This window comes from Pecten maximus, chromosome 12 (genome assembly GCF_902652985.1).
Source record: "Pecten maximus chromosome 12, xPecMax1.1, whole genome shotgun sequence".
In the NCBI taxonomy this organism is placed as follows: domain Eukaryota; kingdom Metazoa; phylum Mollusca; class Bivalvia; order Pectinida; family Pectinidae; genus Pecten; species Pecten maximus.
The window spans coordinates 16249316-16271850 of NC_047026.1; the positions used below are offsets into that span (position 1 = coordinate 16249316).

The window sequence follows — 22535 nt, forward strand, 5'->3', positions numbered from 1 at the left end:
GATTTTTTTACCAATACACCATATGTACCTTCAAATAAATACAAATCCCAAAATAACCGAAGAAATCTGCATACCTCTTCATTGGAGTGGTAAATGGTCTCACATCCGTCGTTAAACGTCAGGTTGTACGGTAATTAGCATATCAGTGTAGAAATGCACTCACATTACCAAACAAAAATGGCTGAATGGGAAATGAAATTCCAGCGATCAGTTGACTAGTAACAAATAAAACGTCAATATGTAGCGGTGTGTACGGTGGGTCGATGCTGATGGCTGTACATGTCAACAAGCGTTTATAAGACCTGCTTATCGTTAATGTATGCAGGACAACCAAGTCCTCCACAGCCTGTAGAAATTACAACACTGAGAAACAGGTAGATCCTGAACAAACATCACAGGATAGAAATTGATCCCGTACAACAAGTACCTAATGTGTCGGCAGTACCTGTGTCACCCTAAATCTGGTTTATATGTCCCATGCCGGGTAGGTATTCAGCTATACGGAGATCGATATTATACAGGCTGACCCGACGACCTATTCAGATCAATATGTGATGACCTGACTGTTCACCAGTACAACATAGCTGTATGTTTGTTTTATGCATCAAGTGAAACTGATTGATCAGAAATGGGTGTAAGACTAAGGACCTTAGCAGACGAACAACAATGGAGGTTTCTACAGAAGAAAACGGTAAAAGGTAAGATATAATGGATGGCAAACTATACCCTATACTGTGTAATTACAAACCAGTTTTTAACTCTTACCTACTGTTCTATAGACAGTAAACAAAAAGACAATTGTTTACAAAACATGCTGTGAAAGATAGCCTTACACTTTACCCTAACACTAAAGTCAGGGCGATATATTGTATTACAAATGTTAGGAACGGAAGGTTTTAAACACCTGGCTAGCACTACCAACACAATGGAGTCCTGTGGAATTACAGCACTTTAAAGTAAATTAAGTTAAATTTCAGGTAGATTCACTGTATAAAAGATATATTTATGTATTAATTTTTCATATTTTAAGATTGTTATATCTGCCATTGAGGTACCAGAAAATTTCACTTACTTCTTCAATAATTCTTCATTCCAGAACTGACTTAATTTAAAGCGACATGTCTAAATTCATTATCCAGAAAATTAGCTTTTACATTTTTTTCTCTGAATTAATTATACAAATGCTCATACTAACGAGGTTCAAGTTAACACAATTAAGTCTTCTCTGTGGTGTAGTAATCATTGTGTGTACATTTAATGATCCCTCTCATTAAGTCATTAGCATAATTACACATGTACACGGCAGAAACCAGTATATATCAATATCAACATTTTCACCTTCAATACAAAATTCTTGTATAATAAAAACTCACCCTTCCACAACGGTTTTTAAAAGCCAATCTGAATCACAAAACTCCCATTTATGTTATAACAGCCATGCCTGTTAACTTCTAACACAGCCACACATAGTAGCCTCTAGCTCTTCAGAAATGTATACAAGCTTCACAATCCATTCAAACGCATTGACTCAACAAGCTTACCAGAGATAAGTAAATAACTGGCCGTCAATACAAAAGGTCTCTGTTGTAGAAAAGCTTAGTTAGCTTACAAACAATTAGGCCAGAAACAAACGTAACTGTAATGTTGACCGCTGTGATTATATGGGACCTTAACTACAATGACACATTTTTTTCACTGCTACAGGAAGGAAGTGACTTACATGGACATTTTATTATAACATACTGTTATTTAGAAGTTTTCTTTTTGTGGAGGATAAAGAAATAGCAAAAAAAAAAAGATTTTTAAGTAATCTACTAAAAATTTGGAACAGGTATCAATATTTTGGACTTACAGAATAAAATATCTTCTTTGTTTTCATAGTTTTAAATAATGAATTGAATTTCTGTAAAATCTAATCTATAACAAATATTTTATTTTACATGGTTCGTTTTTCACTGCATAAAGCACACAAGGTATATCAAACTTTGGTCCAGTCCCCTTCTACAGGTAGAAAATCCTTACTATACAAATCTTTACAGGTACAAGGTTTGTACAGGTAGGGACAAGAACACACCTGATCAGGGGAAAACAATCAGCTGTTTACAGTTGCCTTTAGTTAATCAACTGAGTGAATCAGATTTACTTAGTGTGTATAGAACAGCCAGCTTGACATTTTATACAGGTGATACAAACATATGTTTTCTTTACCAATTATCTCCCCTGTTTAACGAGATTCCAGGGTGTATAATTAACATTGAGTTGCTAATTACACCGACATATCAATTAGACAAATCCTAGCAATAGACAAAGCCGTGTAAGCGGTAAACCAGTTACTATTAATTACTAACAAAATAAGTTGATAATTCGTCATCAGCTGAAAGGGCAAAGGATCATAATAGTGCATGGACATAAATATAAATAAATACAAATAAATCTTTGTGTAGCTTCTTAAAGGATGGTTCGTTTTTTTTTAATGTGCGATACTGCTGAAACCTTATTTTGACATCTCATTCTGATTGGTGTAATATATATGCAGTATATTATAGACATTCTTGAAATATTTCATTATTTATATTGCATAAAGATATATATCCAAATTTCATTAAAGGGTTTCAAAATGAGTCAAATTCAGGATTTAAATCTATTTCATAATAAACAGAAATTCCTATCAATTTAAGCATGTTCGTATTGAGAAATGTTTTACATTTTGTACTTTTAAATACATATAATTAAATATATCGGCATTCAGACTTTCCTACATATACATCACAAAGGTTCTTTTCTCATTGAGAGAATTTTTAATTACAAGACCAATAAATCTGATTCCAAATGTTTTTTTTCCCCCTAAAACTGCATTATTAAGATTATCTGTCATCATCATTCTATAAACACACAGACCATGACAGGAATTTCAGATTGATCTTTTTATTACTTGATTTAATCATCGTACAAATACATTAGGTCCGATCATGTTTTAAATCACTATGATCTATACAGGTAATCAAATCAGGGTAAAACAGTACACAGTATTCCCCCGACTAAGTTGTACGAGGGCCATACAAATAAATTTGTCGATATTACCAAATATCATAGACAAACATGCACTTGGCCAAGAAAATTTGTACATTTACAACACAGGAAATGTTACCGTAACCTATATGGTTAAGCATATCGTTAACCATGCTTCCTTAAGTATCAGGTACACCATTTTCTCGTTATTGCTGAATTACTATAATAGCTTTGAATATACCAGAGGGCTATCAATTCATTAATCCATGAGTATTTAATTAATGTATACATATACTCATCACTTATTTTCAAGAAAAGACTTGTTTAGAATATTTATAATATTTTTGCAGACCATCTGGTAGATTAAACTTTGGCTAAGCATGCAACATCCTCTTTAGATAAAGTTATCCGTTACATGATCATGTACTTATTTTGTTAGGTGCATCATTTGTCAATCTGTAAATTAAATCTCCATATCTGTTTAATAATAAAACAATATTTATCCACAAATAAGCCCCTGTCAAAAAATCAGTCCCTGTCCACAAATTAGATCCTGTGCACAAACTAGAGCTGTCACCGAGGGGGTGACAAGTATACCCCCCCCCCCTTTCCATGATTGGTTTTGATACTTTGTGAAGCTGCCTATTTATGGTACTATAACCAAATCAAACATGTTCTATGTTTAGGTAAGAACAAATGAGCTCAAATGAGAAAGACATTGTTACAATCAATTTAATGAGATTGAGCATTTTTTCGGAAAAAGCATTTACTGGAGGCACAAGTGCATGCAGTCCTTCAACTGTGTAAAAAGTTTCAAGAAAATCCATTGAAAACAAAATAAATCCATAGCGGGACAAACTTATAACCATTTCTTACATAAAGGGTCATAACTCTGGGTTTTATAGGAAAAAGCTGTTCCTGGCGACAAAATCCCATGTTGTCCTTCAACTCCGTATAAAGTTTCAAGAAAATCCATCCAAAACTATGTGTATGCATAGACGGACAAAATTTTGCTCATTTTTAAAGAAAAAGGGGCATAACTCTATTAGAACTGGTTATTCGGCAAAATCTTTGCATAGAGCACAGCCTCATAGGGTCCTCTTACTACATACCAAATTTTAGTAAAATCCATTGAAAACAAAGCAAGTGCATAGCCGGACAAGCTAGTAACCATTTTTTACATAAAGGGGCATAACTCTGTAAAAAGTTTTTTTTCGGAAGAAGTCGTTACTGGAGACACAACTTCATGCCATCCTTCAACTCTGTATAAAGTTTCAAGAAAATCCATAAAAAATTAAGTGAATGCATAGCTGGACAAAATTAAAACACATTTTGTATGAAAAAGGGGCGTAACTCTGTTAAAAAGGGCTAAATCGCAAAATCACTGCAGGGGACACAAGTTCATGTGGTCTTCTAACTATATACCAAATTTGAGTGAAATCCATAAAGAAATGAGCGAATGCATAGCCTTTCAAATTTTGTGACAGACAGACGGACAAGGTGATTCCACCTAACTTCATTGCGGGGGGTATAATAAGCCCCTGTCCACAAATAAGATCCTGTCCACAAATTAGTCCCTGTCAACAAATAACCCCCTGTCATCAAATAAGCCCCTGTCCAAAAATATGTCCCTGTCCTAAAATTAGTCCCTGTCCACAAATAAGCCCCTATCCACAAATATAAGTCCCTACCCAAAAATAAGCACATATCCACAAATAAGCCCCTGTCCACAAACAAGTTTCTGTCCACATATAAGCCCCTTTCTTTATTTCTGAAGAATCATCAATTTTAAAGTAGTAAGATGAAAGTGGTTCACTAATAAGTCCTCCCTTTTTAGGATAAACACGATATTGTGTATTTCAGTAATTACAATACAATACTCATCATAATGCTTCAATGGGTATGTATTTTTTGTGACAAATATCCCTATTTTTCAGGCCCCATATCAACTCACCAAGTTATAATGTGGGGCATCATTTATCTCACATTTTCACTCGACTACTCTTGAATCTAACTGTTGCTTTTTTATTTCCCGAAATCTGCATTTCAATTGTTTCATAAAAGTTTCTTTTAGTTTTCTTGACTCAAAGTAACAAAACATTAGACGCTATATTGTATGTTTTTTTTACCTTTGTGTAGGTGCGGTGAATGTATTATAGAATACATTATTATCCCAAATTAGTTAAAATCCCACGACACAACACCTAAACCTCCTCACATGTTGATCTCTAGAATGATGCCAGTAAATAGTGCACATAAATTAAACTGCCTGAGTCGGAGGTCTTTCCCAGCGTGTTCACAGTGAATATGTACTCTTTATCCACAAAACATGATTAAATGTCAACTAATCAACTATCGGCAACTCTTTATCCACAAAACATGATTAAATGTCAACTAATCAACTATCGGCAATACTCAACAATTCTAAATATAATCAGGTATCTTCCAAGAGAAAGTTTATCATTTTCCATTTTACGATACCCTCTGCAGGTGTTTCCTCTGACCGTGACCTACATATATACAAAGGTATAATGGGTATCTACAAGGGTAAAATTCTCAGCCAGTCTCCGCTATTAACAACATTTACCCACAAGGACACTTGGCATACGATTAAATATAAACAAACATAATTACATACATCTGTTTGCCACTTGACGCGATTATACCTGTAATTTACCTGTGATTGTTGATTGTACCTATAATACCAACAGTACACACTTATGACCACAAAGAGAAATTTACGAGATTAGCGATAAACCTTAGCACTGAATTGGAATTAATTAATTTTTCAGATCAGCCATCTGTGTGTATACAGTCTCCACGTATGAAAGTAAATAAGTGATTTTTAGATTTGGGCTAGATCCTTCAGAATATCAAAGTAACCATACAAGCAATAAGGGCTGTACAGGAACTCGTTATCAGATTCTGACTTATCAAATTTCACATTGGCTTTTCTAATAGAAATAATGTATTAATTCAAATTGCACAATTCTGTTGTAAAAGCATTAACTAGAAAGCAAAAGAAAAAAAGTTGTTTTTATGAAATTTAGAGAAAAGCTTTCAATATGAACAAATTCTTTAACCAATTTAACTGCTGGGTATTTATGGGTTTTTTTCCTTTTTTTTTCAATGATAATTTTTTTGGTTTGTTCAGAAGTAAAATATGATAAGTGAGAAATTAATTACCTGGGTATGAATTCAAATACCAGGAAGGCCAGAAAGTGCAGCTGGATATTTTTTTTTTCTATTCAAAACTCATTGACATAATAAGGCACTTGCCTGACATGACTGACTCTAATCAAACAAAATCAACTGACCTGGTTTATAAGATTTCATTTTCCTCCAAATTAGATAACGCAATAATATAATACCATACAATGAGAAAAAGAAAACTCTACCAAGGAATGATATATATTTACTTCAGTTTTCTACCTCATTAGCAAATTCTTATTGGATGAAAAGGGAGAAAGTGGAGGTTTGATAAGGATGGAGGTAGGTGTATACACATAGAGCACAGTAAACTGTGTAAGTACAGTATGGAACTACGTACAGTACAAACCTGGTATATACTGTCAATTTTTACATACCAAACAACAGCTTAGAATTAATCTATGACTAAGTCTTTCAATGTGACCTCTATAATGTCCTTGTATGTGCACCAACATATATATACCCATATTTACTTACCATAGGTAATGTACTACAGGTACCGAACACAGGTAAACTACAGGTAACATACTATACAGGATAGACTGTTTATTGTGGTGACTGACTGGTACATTTAAATCTCGGCCGATCCTCACACATACAACACTGCCAAGACTACAATGCCTTATTAGGTCTCAGATTTCTTAAATTATTGATCACAGACAAGCTATTCTTTTGTGCTTTTGCAGATCGGCCCTTGGATATAGTACAACATGCGACATGCTGGCCATAGCTGTGTTAAGATGTTCAAGGCTTTGGAAGTAAGCAACCAAAGATACATCCAAGAACTATTCCGACCACCATGAGAATTATTGTAACACCTGAAGGGCAGGTGACCACCATCATGGTAAGAAGCTTTGTTAAACATTAACAAGACAGAGTATGATGTTGTAAAGATATGATACATATGTACCAAGGGAAATCTCAACATATTGTTAAACATTGGCAAACAAGTCTATATGTATTTTTCAAGTACACTGCATATTATCAGGTCAGGATTGAGATATTAAAACAATTATCCTAAACCTTTGACACTTGGTGAGAATTTTACTAGAAATAACACTGGTAAGAACTTTACTAAGTATTACGCTAGAAACCTACTAGAAATGATACTGGGTAAAAAACGCTACTAGAAATTACACTGGGTAAAAACTCTACTAGAAATCACAGCAGGGTAAGAACTTTACTAGAAATCATACTGGGTAAGAACTTTACTAGAAATCACAACAGGGTAAGAACTTTACTAGAAATTATACTCGGTAAAATCTCTACTAGAAATCACAACAGGGTAAGAACTTTACTAGAAATCACAACAAGGTAAGAACTTTACTAGAAATCACAACAGGGTAAGAACTTTACTAGAAATTATACTCGGTAAAATCTCTACTAGAAATCACAACAGGGTAAGAACTTTACTAGAAATCATACAGGGTAAGAACTTTAATAGAAATCATACTGGGTAAAATCTCTACTAGAAATCACAACAGGGTAAGAACTTTAATAGAAATCATACTGGGTAAAATCTCTACTAGAAATCACAACAGGGTAAGAACTTTACTAGAAAGCATACAGGTAAGAACTTTACTAGAAATAACACTGGGTAAGAACTTTACTAGAAATAACACTGGGTAAGAACTTTTACTAGAAATCACACTTGGCAAGAACTTAACTAGAAATTACACTGAGTGGAAATTCACTAGAAATTATACCCGATAAGAAATTTACTAGAAATCACACTTGGTAAGAACTTTACTAGAAATCACAACGGATAAGAACTTTAATAGAAATCATACTGGGTAAGAACTTTATTAGAAATTATACTTGACAAGAACTTTACTAGAAATTACACTGAGTAGAAATTCACTAGAAATCATACTTGATAAGAACTTAACTAGAAATCATACTTGATAAGAACTTTACTAGAAATCATACTGGGTAAGAACTTTACTAGAAATCATCCTGGGTAGGAACTTTACTAGAAATTTCACTGAGTAGAAATTCACTAGAAATCATACTTGATAAGAACTTTACTAGAAATCATAATGGGTAAGAACTTTACTAGAAATCATACTGGGTAAGAACTTTACTAGAAAACACACCAGGTAAGAACTTTTACTAGAAATCACACTTGGCAAGAACTTTACTTTACTCTGAGACCCAACTCCCCCTATTCCACCCCATCCCACTATGAGACCTCACCCCCCCCTTCCTCCACCCCATCCCACCATGAGACCCTGATCCCCCTCCTCCACGAGACCCCACTCCCCCTCCTCCACCCCATCCCACTATGAGACCCAACTCCCCCTCCTCCATCCCATCCCACTATGAGACCCAACTCCCCCTCCTCCACCCCATCCCTCCCCAGACCCCCCCCCCCCCCTTCCACCACCCCATCCCACCATGAGACCCTGATCCCCCTCCTCAACCCCATCCCACCATGAGACCCAACTCTCCCTCCTCCACCCCATCATAAGACCCAACTCCACTTCCTCCACCCCATCCCACCATAAGACCAAATTCCCCCTCCTCCACCCCATCCCACCACAAGACCCCACTCCCCTTCCTCCACCCCATCCCACCATGAGACCCAAATCCCCCTTCTCCACCCCATCCCACCATAAGACCCCACTCCCCCTCCTCCACCCCATCCCACCATGAGACCCCACTCCCCCTCCTCCACCCCATCCCACCATGAGACCTAACTCCCCCTTCTCCACCCCATCCCACCATTAGACCCCACTCCCCCCTCCTCCACCCCATTCCACCATGAGACCTAACTCCCCCTCCTCCACCCCACCCCACTATGAGACCCTTTCTCTCTTCCATGGAAGACTTCGAGAATCACACAATTAATTTCTCCCAAAGGAAGATGAAAGACTTTAATGGTTTTGAGATAAGGCAGTCAAAGGGAAATAACTCTTCCACCTGTGGCATCATTATCACTACATGCTATGCCTACCATGTTATCATTACCAGCATTTATATAGGTTGTTGAAGATGTTATGAAACAGCATATCATTTAAATTTCTATCTTTTAGTCATACACAGACAGATTTATCAATTTGGATTGAGCAAAACAAACATCTCTCTCTATAAACCCAACTTTCATCTTTTCTTTTACAAATACTGTAGCTCAGGTTCATTGTAATCACCATGTTCTAAAGGAGATATTTCAAGAAGCACAGAAAGAACACAACATGTTCTTGCCAAGTCTGAATCCTTGTTATCTAGAAAAGGTTATAAATATTTACAAAATATTTTCTTAGTCAAGAAATATTGGTTTTATATATATACCGTATTTGACCTAATAAGGGTGCAGGGCGCGGGTAATTGACAGTGGGGGCGCCCTTATTAAGATGAGTTATTCTGAAGTTTTATAAAACAGACTATACCTTATAGCAGAATACCAAAGGTTGTGGAAACGATAAAATATTCAGTCATAAAAATATCCCAGATGAAGATATCTATTCATTATCATATATTAAGCTTAAACATCACTTGAATACTCATGTAAACTTGTAAACCATGCCAGCTGATCTTTAGACCAGAGAACGTGTGTTCCACCATTTATGTTCAAATGGAACTCTTTTGTGTTCTATTTATAGAAACAGGTGATTTCCCAGATCATATCAGACATCGTTTTCTTTGACCTAATAATTGATTTTTACAATGTCTTTTACTAGCTTTCTGTTCTGGACAAAAGTTATTTATCAACAAGAATGAAGTCTTTACTTTATCTTCAAATAAAGATGGTAAGTTATTATTTGTATGTGTGTTTAGTTTTGGGTGCTCTTTGCACTGACATGTCATCTGTAGCCTGTAGGAATACACAAAATGTGGCGAAAACATGTGTTCCAGTTACTTAATTTGCTGAAGAAAATTGAACACATAAAGTAGCAAAATATTTCACATGAATTATTACTTTTGAACACCATTTTGACACTCAGTCAAAGATTTATTTCCTTGAAAAAAGGTAGGGGCGCCCTTATTAGGGCAGGCGCCCTTATTAGGTCAAATACGGTATATATATAAATGCTGAAGTTATAAGGACTAAAATTTTAATACTTCTGTATTACTTACTTCTTTTCAAAATGAGCAATCACATGATTATGATTCTACAATGACATCTTCTATAACTTTACCAGTGATAAGGGGTATCAATATAACACATAAATGTAGTACATGTAGATGTTTTACCTACAATTCTGTAAAGTTTGACTTTTCTAGTCAGCTGGTGATTACAGAGTCAGTAAGATTCCAATTTATCAATAATATAATACTGTAAAACAGCATTTTGTTCATCCTGATTAACATTTAACGAGGGAAAATAGCCATAAATCATATGAATAGAATATCAATAATACCTCACAATCTTTTTTATAAAAAGCAAACCCCAAAAAAATATTACATGATTATATTGGTAGGTAGGCAGTCTGGGAGGCTTTCAATATGTACTCCCCTCATGTACTAGAGAGCAAAACAACCCAGCTACCTAGGTATTCAATTAAAACCCCAACAATTGTCTTATTACATCTTCTTTTATTTCCAACTCTTCTGCTTCATCCGACCTAATATATGCATTCATATATGAAACACCTGTATATATACGTACACTGCCCTCCAAAAGTTCTGTTACACTTGGAACGTTTAAATCGAATGGCTAGCCAATAAAATTTGAGAAGAGTGTTGTAATATCCGTAGGATAATCCATTTGTAAGTGACGACTGCAAATTATTTGAAAAATACCTCACTTCTTTGAGTTTCAGGGAGAGGGAATGGAAGGTCCTATTTTCCATAATGTTCAAAAATGAATAAAAATATATGCGTTTTTTTTACTGACACAGGGCTCAAAGTGACTGGCGCCTATTTTAGTGGCCATGGCGCCTTAAATTCACCATTGGCGACCAGTTATTGACCTATAAGGTGCCTGCATGCCCACAAAAAAATGTGTAAGTTTGCAATTTGGTAAATCTTTCAAAGGTTTTAGTCAATGCTAAAATGACTTTCACAATTGAAAAAGTTACAGACAGATGTTATATTGAACTAAAAAATTATAAGATTTTTTTTTTTAAAGTAAGACAACTAGGCCGGGCAACTAACTTTTCCAATTGGCGCCTAGATTTTATGACTTGGTAGCCAAATAGGCCACCTGGTAATAATATCCACTTTGAGCCCTGTGACACAAATAAAAGTAATTGTTTAACTGATTAACAGTAAAAAAATATGTAAGAAACGCATTTTTGAAACTTATATTAAACATAGAGGGAAATATCTAGTATGTTGCATTTTGAGGATTTTCATTGTACCAAAATATATGCACTGTTGAAAAATGAACATGAACATTTGAAATCATGAACAAAAACATCCTAAGAAGTTATGATTGTAACAAATTGTAATAAAGACTTTGAGATTAACTTCGCTGTATTTTATGTAATAATTGTAACAGGACTTTTGGAGGGCAGTGTATGTTAGGAAAATTGTACAATTACCAGTAAACTTTTATTGTTCTTTTTTTCTCTTAACGACCAAAAAAGATTCAAAAGAATCCAAGGGTTCAGACCATTACATCCAGACAGGTGTCAATTGGATATAAGGTACAAACTAGAATTGATGTTAAAAATCACTTACCTGTACTGGCAGTACTATCTTGTACGAGAGGGTCAAACTTGGTAAACAAGGAATCCCGTGCCAGATCTCCCTAAACGAACCAAATTAACATCAAAGTTAGTCCATCACACACACTGAACAATGTTGGGGACCTTAAGAGCTACTTGCAATTGGGCTCCTAGACAGTAGACACTATCAAAGTCTATTAAACTTTTTGTACATTTTAAACACCAAAGTGATTAGGCTGCGATTTAAGGGTGACTCCGGTATATCACAACAAGAACTGGGATTTAAGTGACATTTTGGTGACTATATTGTCATCTTTATCAGACAAATGACCAGTACACTTATGGGTTATGTCATCAGATTGACAGGACTTTTTCACCTACATTATATGTAGAAGTCAATACGGCATCTGTGTAGAAATAAATTCAGGTACGCTTTCTTATAACCTGATCGTACACTTCAGAGTACATTCAATGTACTGGTCATATGTCTGATGAAGGTGACAGAGTGTAGTCATCAAAACGTCTCGCTTAAATCCATTACTGGTTGTGACATACTAAAGTCTATTTCACATACCTACTTACCAACCTGAAGATGTTTCATAAATACATGGAATACTTTAGTAATTGTAGCTCTGTACTGACATGTTAATTTCTGTGTTATATCATAGTTCCCTGCTAGTATATACAATATACTGGCGTATTTGTCATTTTCTGATGAAGGTTATAGAATCACAAAAACATCACTTGTTTTGTTACAGATATAAAAATCTGCAATGAAAAGCTTACCTGGCCTTTACTACCAAACTTCTCCAACATTTCCCAGTCGGCCGTGTCAGAGAAAACTGGAATGAAAGTAAATAAAATTAGTCCACAAAGAAAACGGCTTCAGATATGTTATTTAGAAATACTAATTTGTCATATTAATGTACTATTCAGGAGCTTATGTCTTAACCAAATTTAGTTGACAATATTGTTTTGTATCCTTTATCCATATCTACCTTCATTGGCAGGCACAAATCCTTCATTCTCATCTGAATCGGGCATCTCAGCAGCTCCAAAGTCATGCATCATCTCCAAACTCTGGGCCATCTGATTGGAAGATTCTGCATCACCTGACCCTGTTGCAGCCTCCTCATTGGTTGTTTCCTGTTTTGAATCAGGTTCTTCAGTGCCTGGCACTGCCACTTTGACAGGCTCTTCCTCTCTTGGTGGTGATGGACTACTTTCCTTCTTCGGAACAAAAATGTGAATGTCATCATCGCCCTGTCAAGTAAAATGTGAGTAAATAAATACGGTATAAGATAATTACACAATTACCTAAATATTCTGTTATATACAAACAATATCCCTTGGCAAATACCTTTTAAATGAACTGGTCATCAGCTGTAAATATTTATTATACTACATGGTAACTACAGAAAAAACTCTTCCCTTTTGACATTTAAAGTCTTTTTAAAGTGTCCAACACCAAAATAAACTCCATTAAATTCATAAATTAAAGACCATAATTGAAATCAGTACAATAAAATTTCCATTTATTCTCTTTTAGACTATTTACTTGTCAAACATTAATTTGAAAATTAACATGTATATAGAAAATACTTTTAAACTAAAGACAAATAAATGTGATTTACATTTGAACCATGAGACAAGCATTGATCAGAAGTACCAAGGTGACAGCGTATAAATTAAATATTGTCTGTTGGCCTCACTATCCATCTTCATTCATTCACTTTTCGATGATATTCACTTGATCAAAACCATATTTTTTCTGGAGTTGCTATCAGGCGTCAATCAACTCATTTTTGCCATTGTTATCATTATAACCAAATACCTAAAAGCTATTTCATTTTACTAGTGTTAGACCATTTCCTATTACAGTCAATAAATGTTTACCTGGTAACAAGTAATTAGTAAATTGAATGTGAGAATCCATAATCAACTGTAGTAAGTTTCCTTCTTATGCAATGAGGAAAAAATTCACAAAAATTTGCCCAACACTACCATAATTTGCACAACTGGATGCTGGTTATAATGCAAACCAAAATTCCATTGACAGACGTATAACTGTAAATGAGTGTAAGGGAAAATGACAAGAATACTGACATTATAACAAAGCCAAACTCAAAACAGATTAAACAAGGGCAAAATGTAAACAAAAATATAGATTTGCATGGAAGCACCTGAAAAAGTACAAGGAGAATACGACCAGGTGTTCCAGAAGTGTAAGCATCTTCTATTTCATTAACAACACCCGTCATATAAATCCAGGTCACGGCGACACCCGCCATACAAATCTAGGCCACGACGACACCCGCCATACAAATCTAGGTTGATTCAGGTGAAGTCACAATATCAAATAAGGGTTAAGAGTGATGACAGTAGAACCACTGGGTATATCAACAAGTATCTCTTGGTTTGGATTGCTGTCAGTCCAACTTAGTAGACTAAGGGCAGTTAACTCACCTGTGACTGTGCTCCAAAATTCTCTGGAGGTTTAAACTTGGATCTTATCTTTGGCTTTTTAATTCCTTTTTTACCAGCAGGTTTTTTACTGAAATTCAAGTTTTTTCATTAGAATAATACAATAACATGTACTCAACATAAAAACAGTACTGATGGAGTTTGAAAATACAGCACTAATAATTCAATTCAGTGTCTTGCTGGTGTTTCTAAATTTAATTTTATGCTCCAACATATTTTTTTTTTCAATGTCAGATTGATCGAATGGAATGCCATTGTTTTCTAATGTTTGTCTTTAATGTACTATATTCAAAAATGCTAAAAGTAATTTGTTGAAATTAATTATTCACCTTGGTGGTTTCATTTTCGTCTTGTCATCTTTTGGTTCATCATCAGGCATTTTAGGTTCTTCCTTGATATCCGTGGGCTTGATGTCTTCTTCATTAGAAAGGCTTTGTTGTTCCATGCTCGTTATTCCTTCCTGGGGTTCCTCGGATGTACGGGACATTTTGTTGTCCTGTTTAACGGGTTCCTGTTCTGGTACTACAGGATTTGAGGAAGACTCCTCTGACACTTGAGCAGGACTTTTGGGTTGCGTTGTTGATGGAGGAGATGACGAAAGCGTGTTCTTACTTTTAAATGGATCCTCTATATTGTAAATGTTATTGTTGGAGTTTGTGGGGGGTGAATGACCCATTTTTGCTACAGTTTGGAAAGGATTTGTGTTTCCACCAACTGGTGGGGATTGTCCTACAACTGATTTAGTTGCAAATGGATTTGTGTTTTCATCTATCTCATCAAAGTTTAAATTATAGGAACCCCTTGGTATAGGGATTGGAGAGTGTCTTTCTTCTTCCATTTTAGCTTATCTACACTGTACAAGGCTTGGGCATTTCATTTACCTACAACAAACTGAATTTAAAAAACAAGTAAATAATCAATGTAAAAATCTGTCATCTCCTTCATCATCATCATCATCATCATCATCAAAAAAAGATAATCTCTCCCTTATTTCATTCACATTAATTCCTTCATTAAAAATTAAAAATAAATAGTCAAGGAACTTTTCTTAAATTCTGTAATGCTTTCTTGGAAATAAATTTCAATCTAGGAATTTTGGAAATGTTGATGAAATATGAGTCAGGAGCTATAAACTTCTTCAAGCTGTAGAAGAATACAGTCTGATCTTGCATAAAATATCAAACAACATAGAAACAAGTTAATTTGTTAAAGGATTTTAACGAACAAATTTTACAATTTGATAATTTGCAACTGAGAAGCATATATATTTCACAATGGACTTGCAGTATATTTACAAAATTGAGGAACTTCAAATCTAAATTTCACAAGTTTTTGCCACCTCATTCACATGTTCATCAACAGATGCCATTTCCTGGCCTCCTTATCATGACAAATATACACTGTACAAACTTTAATTGTTATACATCTGCATTAGTATCGATGTACATACCGGTACATTTAAATCTAGACATTTCTATAGCACCTAATATATTTTCAGTCAAAGCCTGTCATTCATAAAGTAAAATTTTCACTTTTTGTGCGAATATGATCTGTATATTTTTTGTTGTAGGTTGCTAAATTGTACACAGTTCCTGCAGTCTACCAATTCAACAATCAAGAAAATACATTGAACAGAAAACTGTGCCCACGTCTTTAGACCTTTCCTGACATCGAATCTGGATGGTGTTTGTGTACTTCTGGTACACTACATGTACAGTATATTCCAATATGAACAGTTTAGTTTATATGTCAATGGATTTCAATACAGTTCAGTTACAGAGATTAATATCACATGGAAGAACAAAAAAACCTCTTCACCAGAATTCCCATTTTGGGAATCATTGCAGGACATCATGCTTTGTCATTTCATGATCAGCCTACGACTAGAAAACACATGTACAATGTCCCAATAGCTAGCTATATATATATATCTAGTAGTACTGTGAATTTCATTGTGTATGTTTTCTAAGGGTGTGTAATAACTGATTTGATTAATCAATACATTGATAAAAACATTGGAAATAAAATTAGGTTTAAGACACATTTAATTTGTGGAATTCTCTAAACCTTATTTGTGTTTGTAGATAACCAAGACTGTTTCTTAAATGTATTGTAATATTTCAATGAACATCACCATCCAATGATGAAGAGATAAAATGGTGACGTCTGTCTAGGGTCAGGTTGACATTATACTCGTGTAAGTCTCGGATCATAAGTTTCATTCATTATTTGACATTTGATAGTCACCCCATTGATGCTGTATGAACCTTTTGTGTACATGTTATATAGCTATATACATTGTATATATAGATATAGGGTTGTGTCTTTTTCATTGGAGAAACAACAACTTATTATATATATAAACAAGAGACATTTTAGCATTACTAGTATTGTTCTATCCGCTTATAGGCCTTATTACAAGTGTAAAAGTTGATATATTCATTACAGAGACCCACAGGTTATATAAAATATGTCTTATCAAATTAGTTTGAAGCTATAAGACTACAGTTGTACATTCTGTATTGGTTACATTGCTATATCCCAGAACTGGTAATCCTGCAGTGGAATAAAATATATCATAAAGAATATAAGAAGCATGGTTTCATTACTTCTTTACCATCTATAGTGCATGTTCTAACTTAAATTTGAATGGGTTTTTTTCACGCAAACTAAGAAGTTATCGCTCTATGCATACGTATGACGTCATCCAAACACAGAACTGCAAATCAATAATGGGGATGTTGAAATGACGTCAAACTTGGTTCCAAAAATCCAAAACAGATAATTTAGCAAGGTTAAGTGACCACACCGGCAGGACAAACCGCTTATTCGCCACCTTAAAGTAGATATATGTTTTCTTCAGTGAATATTTGTTCTACAAGAAAATATTCTACACTTCCAGACGCCCGTATATGATACGACACCCGCTCTGAACTTTTAGTTGATTACAGATAACCATATTTCTTAATTATAACTCTTAAATCACAATATTATTTTCAATATTCCAAATAACAGATCACATACAAGCTTTCGATTAAGGGCACACCACGTCATTAAAGATAAAGAAACAAACCATATGACAGCCCGGAGCCATCAAATCAATTCAGACGAAGTCCAACACCCATATAACAAAAGTTTGTAAAAGTTGTTTCGAAGAAGATTTAAGGCTCAATTTTAACATACATACACCAATGTTGTCTTTAGAAATGTCCATGAACGTTTTACAAACCATCTGTTGAAAGAGTTATTTAAATATCAATGTTCGTACTCAAATTAACATTTTCCCTCTCGCGGTCCCATCCTCTGCACAATAACAACACGTACTTTGTCACAAGAGTTCCAGTCTAAGGGAAGTAACTATTGGTTTCGCGGCTGTGACAGTTTATTTCAGACAGGGACATACATAGATACAAGCAGAGACTTTTATAACTGAAGTAAATATATAGATCTCTGATACAAGTATGTACGTCCCTGATATTAGACCATATAGGATTGTTGTATTAGTTTATAGCGCAGCTTAAATAAACGTAAATCAATTATAAACGGTGCCTCTACATCCAATAAAACAAGTTATGCTCCCCCTTATGTTTTGGAAATTGCTATACATATGTTAATATGATGGCACGTTCCCGATTTCTACAGACTCTTTACAATTTCAAGTTTTGTAGTGGTCGCAGTTGGAAATAATTTTTTAAACTGTTAATTGTAGGATTATATACTTCAATTCAATTCAAAAATTTTTAGCTCCATTATATAACTACCAGTGTAATTTGACGATAAAAAGGTAAAAACTAAATCAGACTAGATCATCAAGCTTGTCCTCCTCATTATGACTTTTTAATAATAAAACTACTATGATTCTTATAAACTGTATAAATATTAATATCATTCTCATATTTTTTTCATAACCTTTGAGTGTATCACGAACACGTCCATATGATTCTTCCACGGATCAGTTAAGCATACATGATGGTATCACATTACGGTACGAGTACATCGCTAGGGATCACCACAATTTCAAAATGATGGATGGAGGAAGTACATGCATGTTCACGCAAAAAAAAAAAAAAAAAAACGGTGGTTGTCGGCGTTTCCAGAAACAACATCAATAATGACAATAAGAATAAAGATTAAATTATATTGTTTTATTCAGTTCTTAATAAATATGCATTATAATCATGTACACACTCATATACACATTGTAAATTAACCCAAAATAAGAGCTTATTCTTTCTTTTTTTATATATAAAACTACTAACTTACATTTTTCACTCAACAATCATTAATTTACTTTCACAAAACAAATCTAATCTAAATTCCAACTCACTTAATTTAAAATAACATTAAATAAAATAAACTTAACTATTAATGGTATAAATATGATAAACATTCACATCAAGATCATAAAACATTGTCAAGTTTAAAGTTGAAACATTTCAATTATTTAATAAATTGCTCTATAATATTACCAGTTCTCAATAAATTAACTTAAATTGTATTAATAGAAACTATAACATCTATAATACAACATCTACAAATCAACATAGATAGCAACTATTTCTGGACATAATATAAGAATGCAGTAAGTATATTTAAATGCACAATATACAAAGCTCTGGTACTTCAGTTTGGTGCTGTCAGCATCCGCAACATCATGAGTACTGGTCCAGCACTACCAGTCTGAAACATAAGAAATTACAACTATATATAGAAATAAGTCAGCATATCATTGTGAACATCAATTTAATGAATTTGTACTCTCTGCTTGTATCATTCTTTTCATTCAGTTTTTGAAAAAAAAAAATCATTTATGTATCTTTAAATATATAGCTGGTTGCAGTTGCACTGATTGGCATATCTACCTCAAGACCTTCTTCTCAACGAAACTCAACATCCTGCTGCTCCATGTTGCGGATACCAGCAGAGTTCATGATGTTGAAGCCAATGAGGATGGTTGAGTCTGGGAACCTGTCCTTGATGTTGGTGATGAGGCCAATCAGAAACTTGTCGTGTAGCTGTAAATAAATGTGTGATTATCAGTTAATTATGAATGGAAACAAAAATTAATCACTATCGGGCAAGCATTAATTTGATCACTAAAATATTCTAATATGATGAATATCCATGTAAAACTACTCTAGAAAAGTTCACGAACCTGGATGTTTTATGACATACCTTCTGTTTTCCTGGGGATCTTGAAGAGTACCTCATGATCAAGATCTTTGATCAGCTCTGGAGCAGCCCTAAGTGTCGACCTGGTGTAGCCAGTCTCGCATCATACTACTGAACTTGACCGAAGTCCACCCTAGATCCATGTAAAACAAATCTGAAATGATAATTATATTGAACAATTGTAGTAGTTTACTGTGCATTCTAATGTGCTGCATTTATCATATGCATTTTTTGCAGGCGAAGAGCAAGTGTGCCGTCATCTTAACTGTACAAATATTAATATAATTCTCATAATTTTTCATTAAAGTGTATCTTGAATACGTCCATATGATCCCGCCATGATCATTTCAGGGGCTATATATCCGAGGCTATATATCCGAGTGTAACGTAATCAGAAACCTTGGCTAGCGAAGATGCTTTCAGTATCGATATGTCAAGTGATTTCAACAGCGTTCAAAATTTACTTCAGAGGACTGTGTCTAAGCCGGACTACGTCCAATCCGGATCTCTGTCTAAACCGGTCAAAATGTAGTCCCGAAAAATTCCTTTTCATCTGTAGTAGTTTTACTCTGTCTAATCCGGACTCTGTCTATTCTGCAATCCGGCCATAACGACCCATTCTTCCAAACCTACTCAATAATGGGCTGTGATTTCATATCCATCCTAGTGTATCTATTAAGTCAGGCGTATCAATGTTTGTATATACCACATGTGAAGTGTATTTGGTGACATAGGATGTCGGATTAGACAGGTATGCGCGTTCTGAGTAAAAGTCAGATTATGCAGATTTATGTGAAGTGTATTTTATGTCATATAGGAAATCGGATTAGACAGGTATGAGTGTTCTGACTGAACGTCAGATTAGACAGGTTTATGTGAACTGTACAACCTAATTAAAATTAGACTTATAATTTCCATTCCTCTACGATACTCTACGATACACTTCAATACAAGATTGTAATACAAGATTGTATTACAGTGTATCGTAGAGGAGAGGTAATTACAAATCTGATTTTAATTAGATTGGTGAACTGTATTTTAGGTCACATAGGATGTCGGATTAGACAGGTGTATGTGAAGTGTATTTTATGTCACATAGGATGTCGGATTAGACAGGTATGAGTGTTCTGACTGAAAGTCAGTTTATTTGAACTGTATTTTCTTTCACTCAGTATGTTCTCACAAGCTATCATGTCCGGTTAGACGAGTTTATTTGACCAATAAACTGCCAAAAACAACATGATGTCATGTTAGACAGGTTTGTCTGATAAATGTCCACGTCGTAATAGTCCACAAGTTGGTGACAAATTTCATTGTACACCTGTATGGCGGCTACTTTCTGAATGTCTGCCAAGAAACTTTAGATAATGGGGATGGGTTATGTGAGTACGTGAGAAATGAATTATTTCGAATGGGACTGGGATATACATCTTATAATGTATGTGGTATTATTACGAGCGATAGAAACTTCAATGTTGTTAAATTCATGATACATGATATATTTCAACAAGAGTATAAAGAAAAGATTGAATGAAATAAAAATAGATCCAAAATTTATTTACAAAAAATGCATGATAGGGGATAAAGGGGATAAGCTCCTCGCGGTTTGCCCTAGGAATCATTTCCAGATACAAAAAGTAAAGGGAACCCTGACCAATCGTCATGCTGATATCTGCCCTCATATCTTGTGGACAGCAATGGAGCTACACTTAGATGCAACGAAGGCGGGGCATTACCAGAACGGAATAATTATTTGAAAATTTTCCTTTCTTGTCCTTGGAAACTGAAGTTTCTCCGTGTTTTAGAAACTCTTGACGTGCGAAGAATAAGTACCTTATCAGATAATGAAAGCCCTTTTCTGGATGATTCTTCAGAAAAACAATAAAGTAAATTGTCAGATAACCCTTTCTTTTGCAGCTGTGAGAGTTTGGATTTTGTGACATGGTTCTATACAACTCGGAGACTATGACCGAGAAAACATTTCATGTAGTACATGACGGATTTTGTCAGGACTGTCTCTAAATTCTGGCTGTTACACTCGCCAATCACACTACACTCATGGTGGTTTGCATCTTGTTGCCCCCCCCCCCCCCCCTCTCTCTCTCTCTCTCTCTCTCTCTCTCTCTCTCTCTCTCTCTCTCTCTCTCTCTCTCTCTCTCTCTCTCTCTCTCTCTCTCTCTCTCTCTCTCTCTCTCTCTCTCTCTCTCTGTTATAATGTCTGGATGCAAGTAAAACAGGACAAAACACCATAGCTGAATGAGTATACGGGAAGCGATTATTAAAACGCACGTACAAGAACCAAATGTGTTAAAGTAATGATCGTGGCTCTTATAACACTTTAAAGCTGGTAACGGAACACTAACCGTAAATTAACTGAGTAAAAAAATACATTTCAGCTGTATATTTTTAGCGCTTAGTCTGGTTCCCTGTTGCGAATGCATTTGATAGTCGTTTACACATAAAGATGGATTGGGGATGGAGTACTGTTCTCTTAAATACTCTTTGATAGCCGTTTATGCATGAACATTTTATTACATTACTCGCCATTTTATTTCCGTACCTTAAATGAAATAAGCCGTTCAATTTCAACCGAATTACATGTCATGCTTTTTTTGTGACTATGAGCTGAGAAATAATGAAAACAAATATTTTTCATTTCTTCTTGTGCTCAAAATTACATCACAAGCTCGAAATTATTTGATTTGACCTGGCATTTTTTTGTTCCTTTTTATATTCCAAACGCACATGTAGCTGCAATGTTCTTTTTCGTTTTCCTGGCTAATGTCGTCATGCTCGTTAGTATTGTAGTGGACTGTACGATTCCTATTCTTCCGTCTCCCTCATCTCTCTACCTGTAACAGTATTATTCCATATTTCTGCGAATATTGTACGAAATACAAAATGCCTAATCATTTTCTTCAAAACTTTCACATATGTTTTGTGCAAGGCCACCAGAATCAGGGTTGGCACATAAACTACAAAATTGACTTCTATATTCAATATCTTGAACACAAGATGTGGCACAAACATCCAACTCACAATCCATAC

General features: G+C 34.8%; 1 protein-coding gene and 1 long non-coding RNA gene across 7 annotated transcripts in view; one reads left to right on the forward strand and one right to left on the reverse strand.

Annotated features, from left to right (window-relative positions):
• The window catches only part of LOC117339355 (transforming acidic coiled-coil-containing protein 3-like), a 55962-nt gene extending 38342 nt beyond the window's left edge, over positions 1–17620 (reverse strand). For 2 of the 5 annotated variants that reach the window (XM_033900897.1, XM_033900895.1), the window contains exons 1-6: positions 17503–17620; positions 14645–15206; positions 14298–14385; positions 12830–13094; positions 12618–12673; positions 11845–11914 (exon numbers count right to left, since the gene is read on the reverse strand). In XM_033900897.1, coding sequence (XP_033756788.1) covers positions 11845–11914; positions 12618–12673; positions 12830–13094; positions 14298–14385; positions 14645–15153 — 988 coding nt within the window. In that variant the 5' untranslated portion in view covers positions 15154–15206; positions 17503–17620. The remainder of the gene's footprint in view (positions 1–11844; positions 11915–12617; positions 12674–12829; positions 13095–14297; positions 14386–14644; positions 15207–17502) is intronic. The other 3 variants (XM_033900899.1, XM_033900898.1, XM_033900896.1) reach the window with 2 other exon arrangements.
• On the forward strand, positions 178–16901 carry LOC117339357. Of its 2 annotated transcripts, none has more exons than XR_004535176.1 (4): positions 178–698; positions 6906–7063; positions 12842–13108; positions 15886–16901. It is a non-coding gene; the product is annotated as an uncharacterized LOC117339357 (long non-coding RNA). The 2 variants fall into 2 exon arrangements; XR_004535177.1 differs by lacking the exon at positions 178–698 and adding an exon at positions 6719–6739.
• Positions 17621–22535: the final 4915 nt, after the last annotated feature.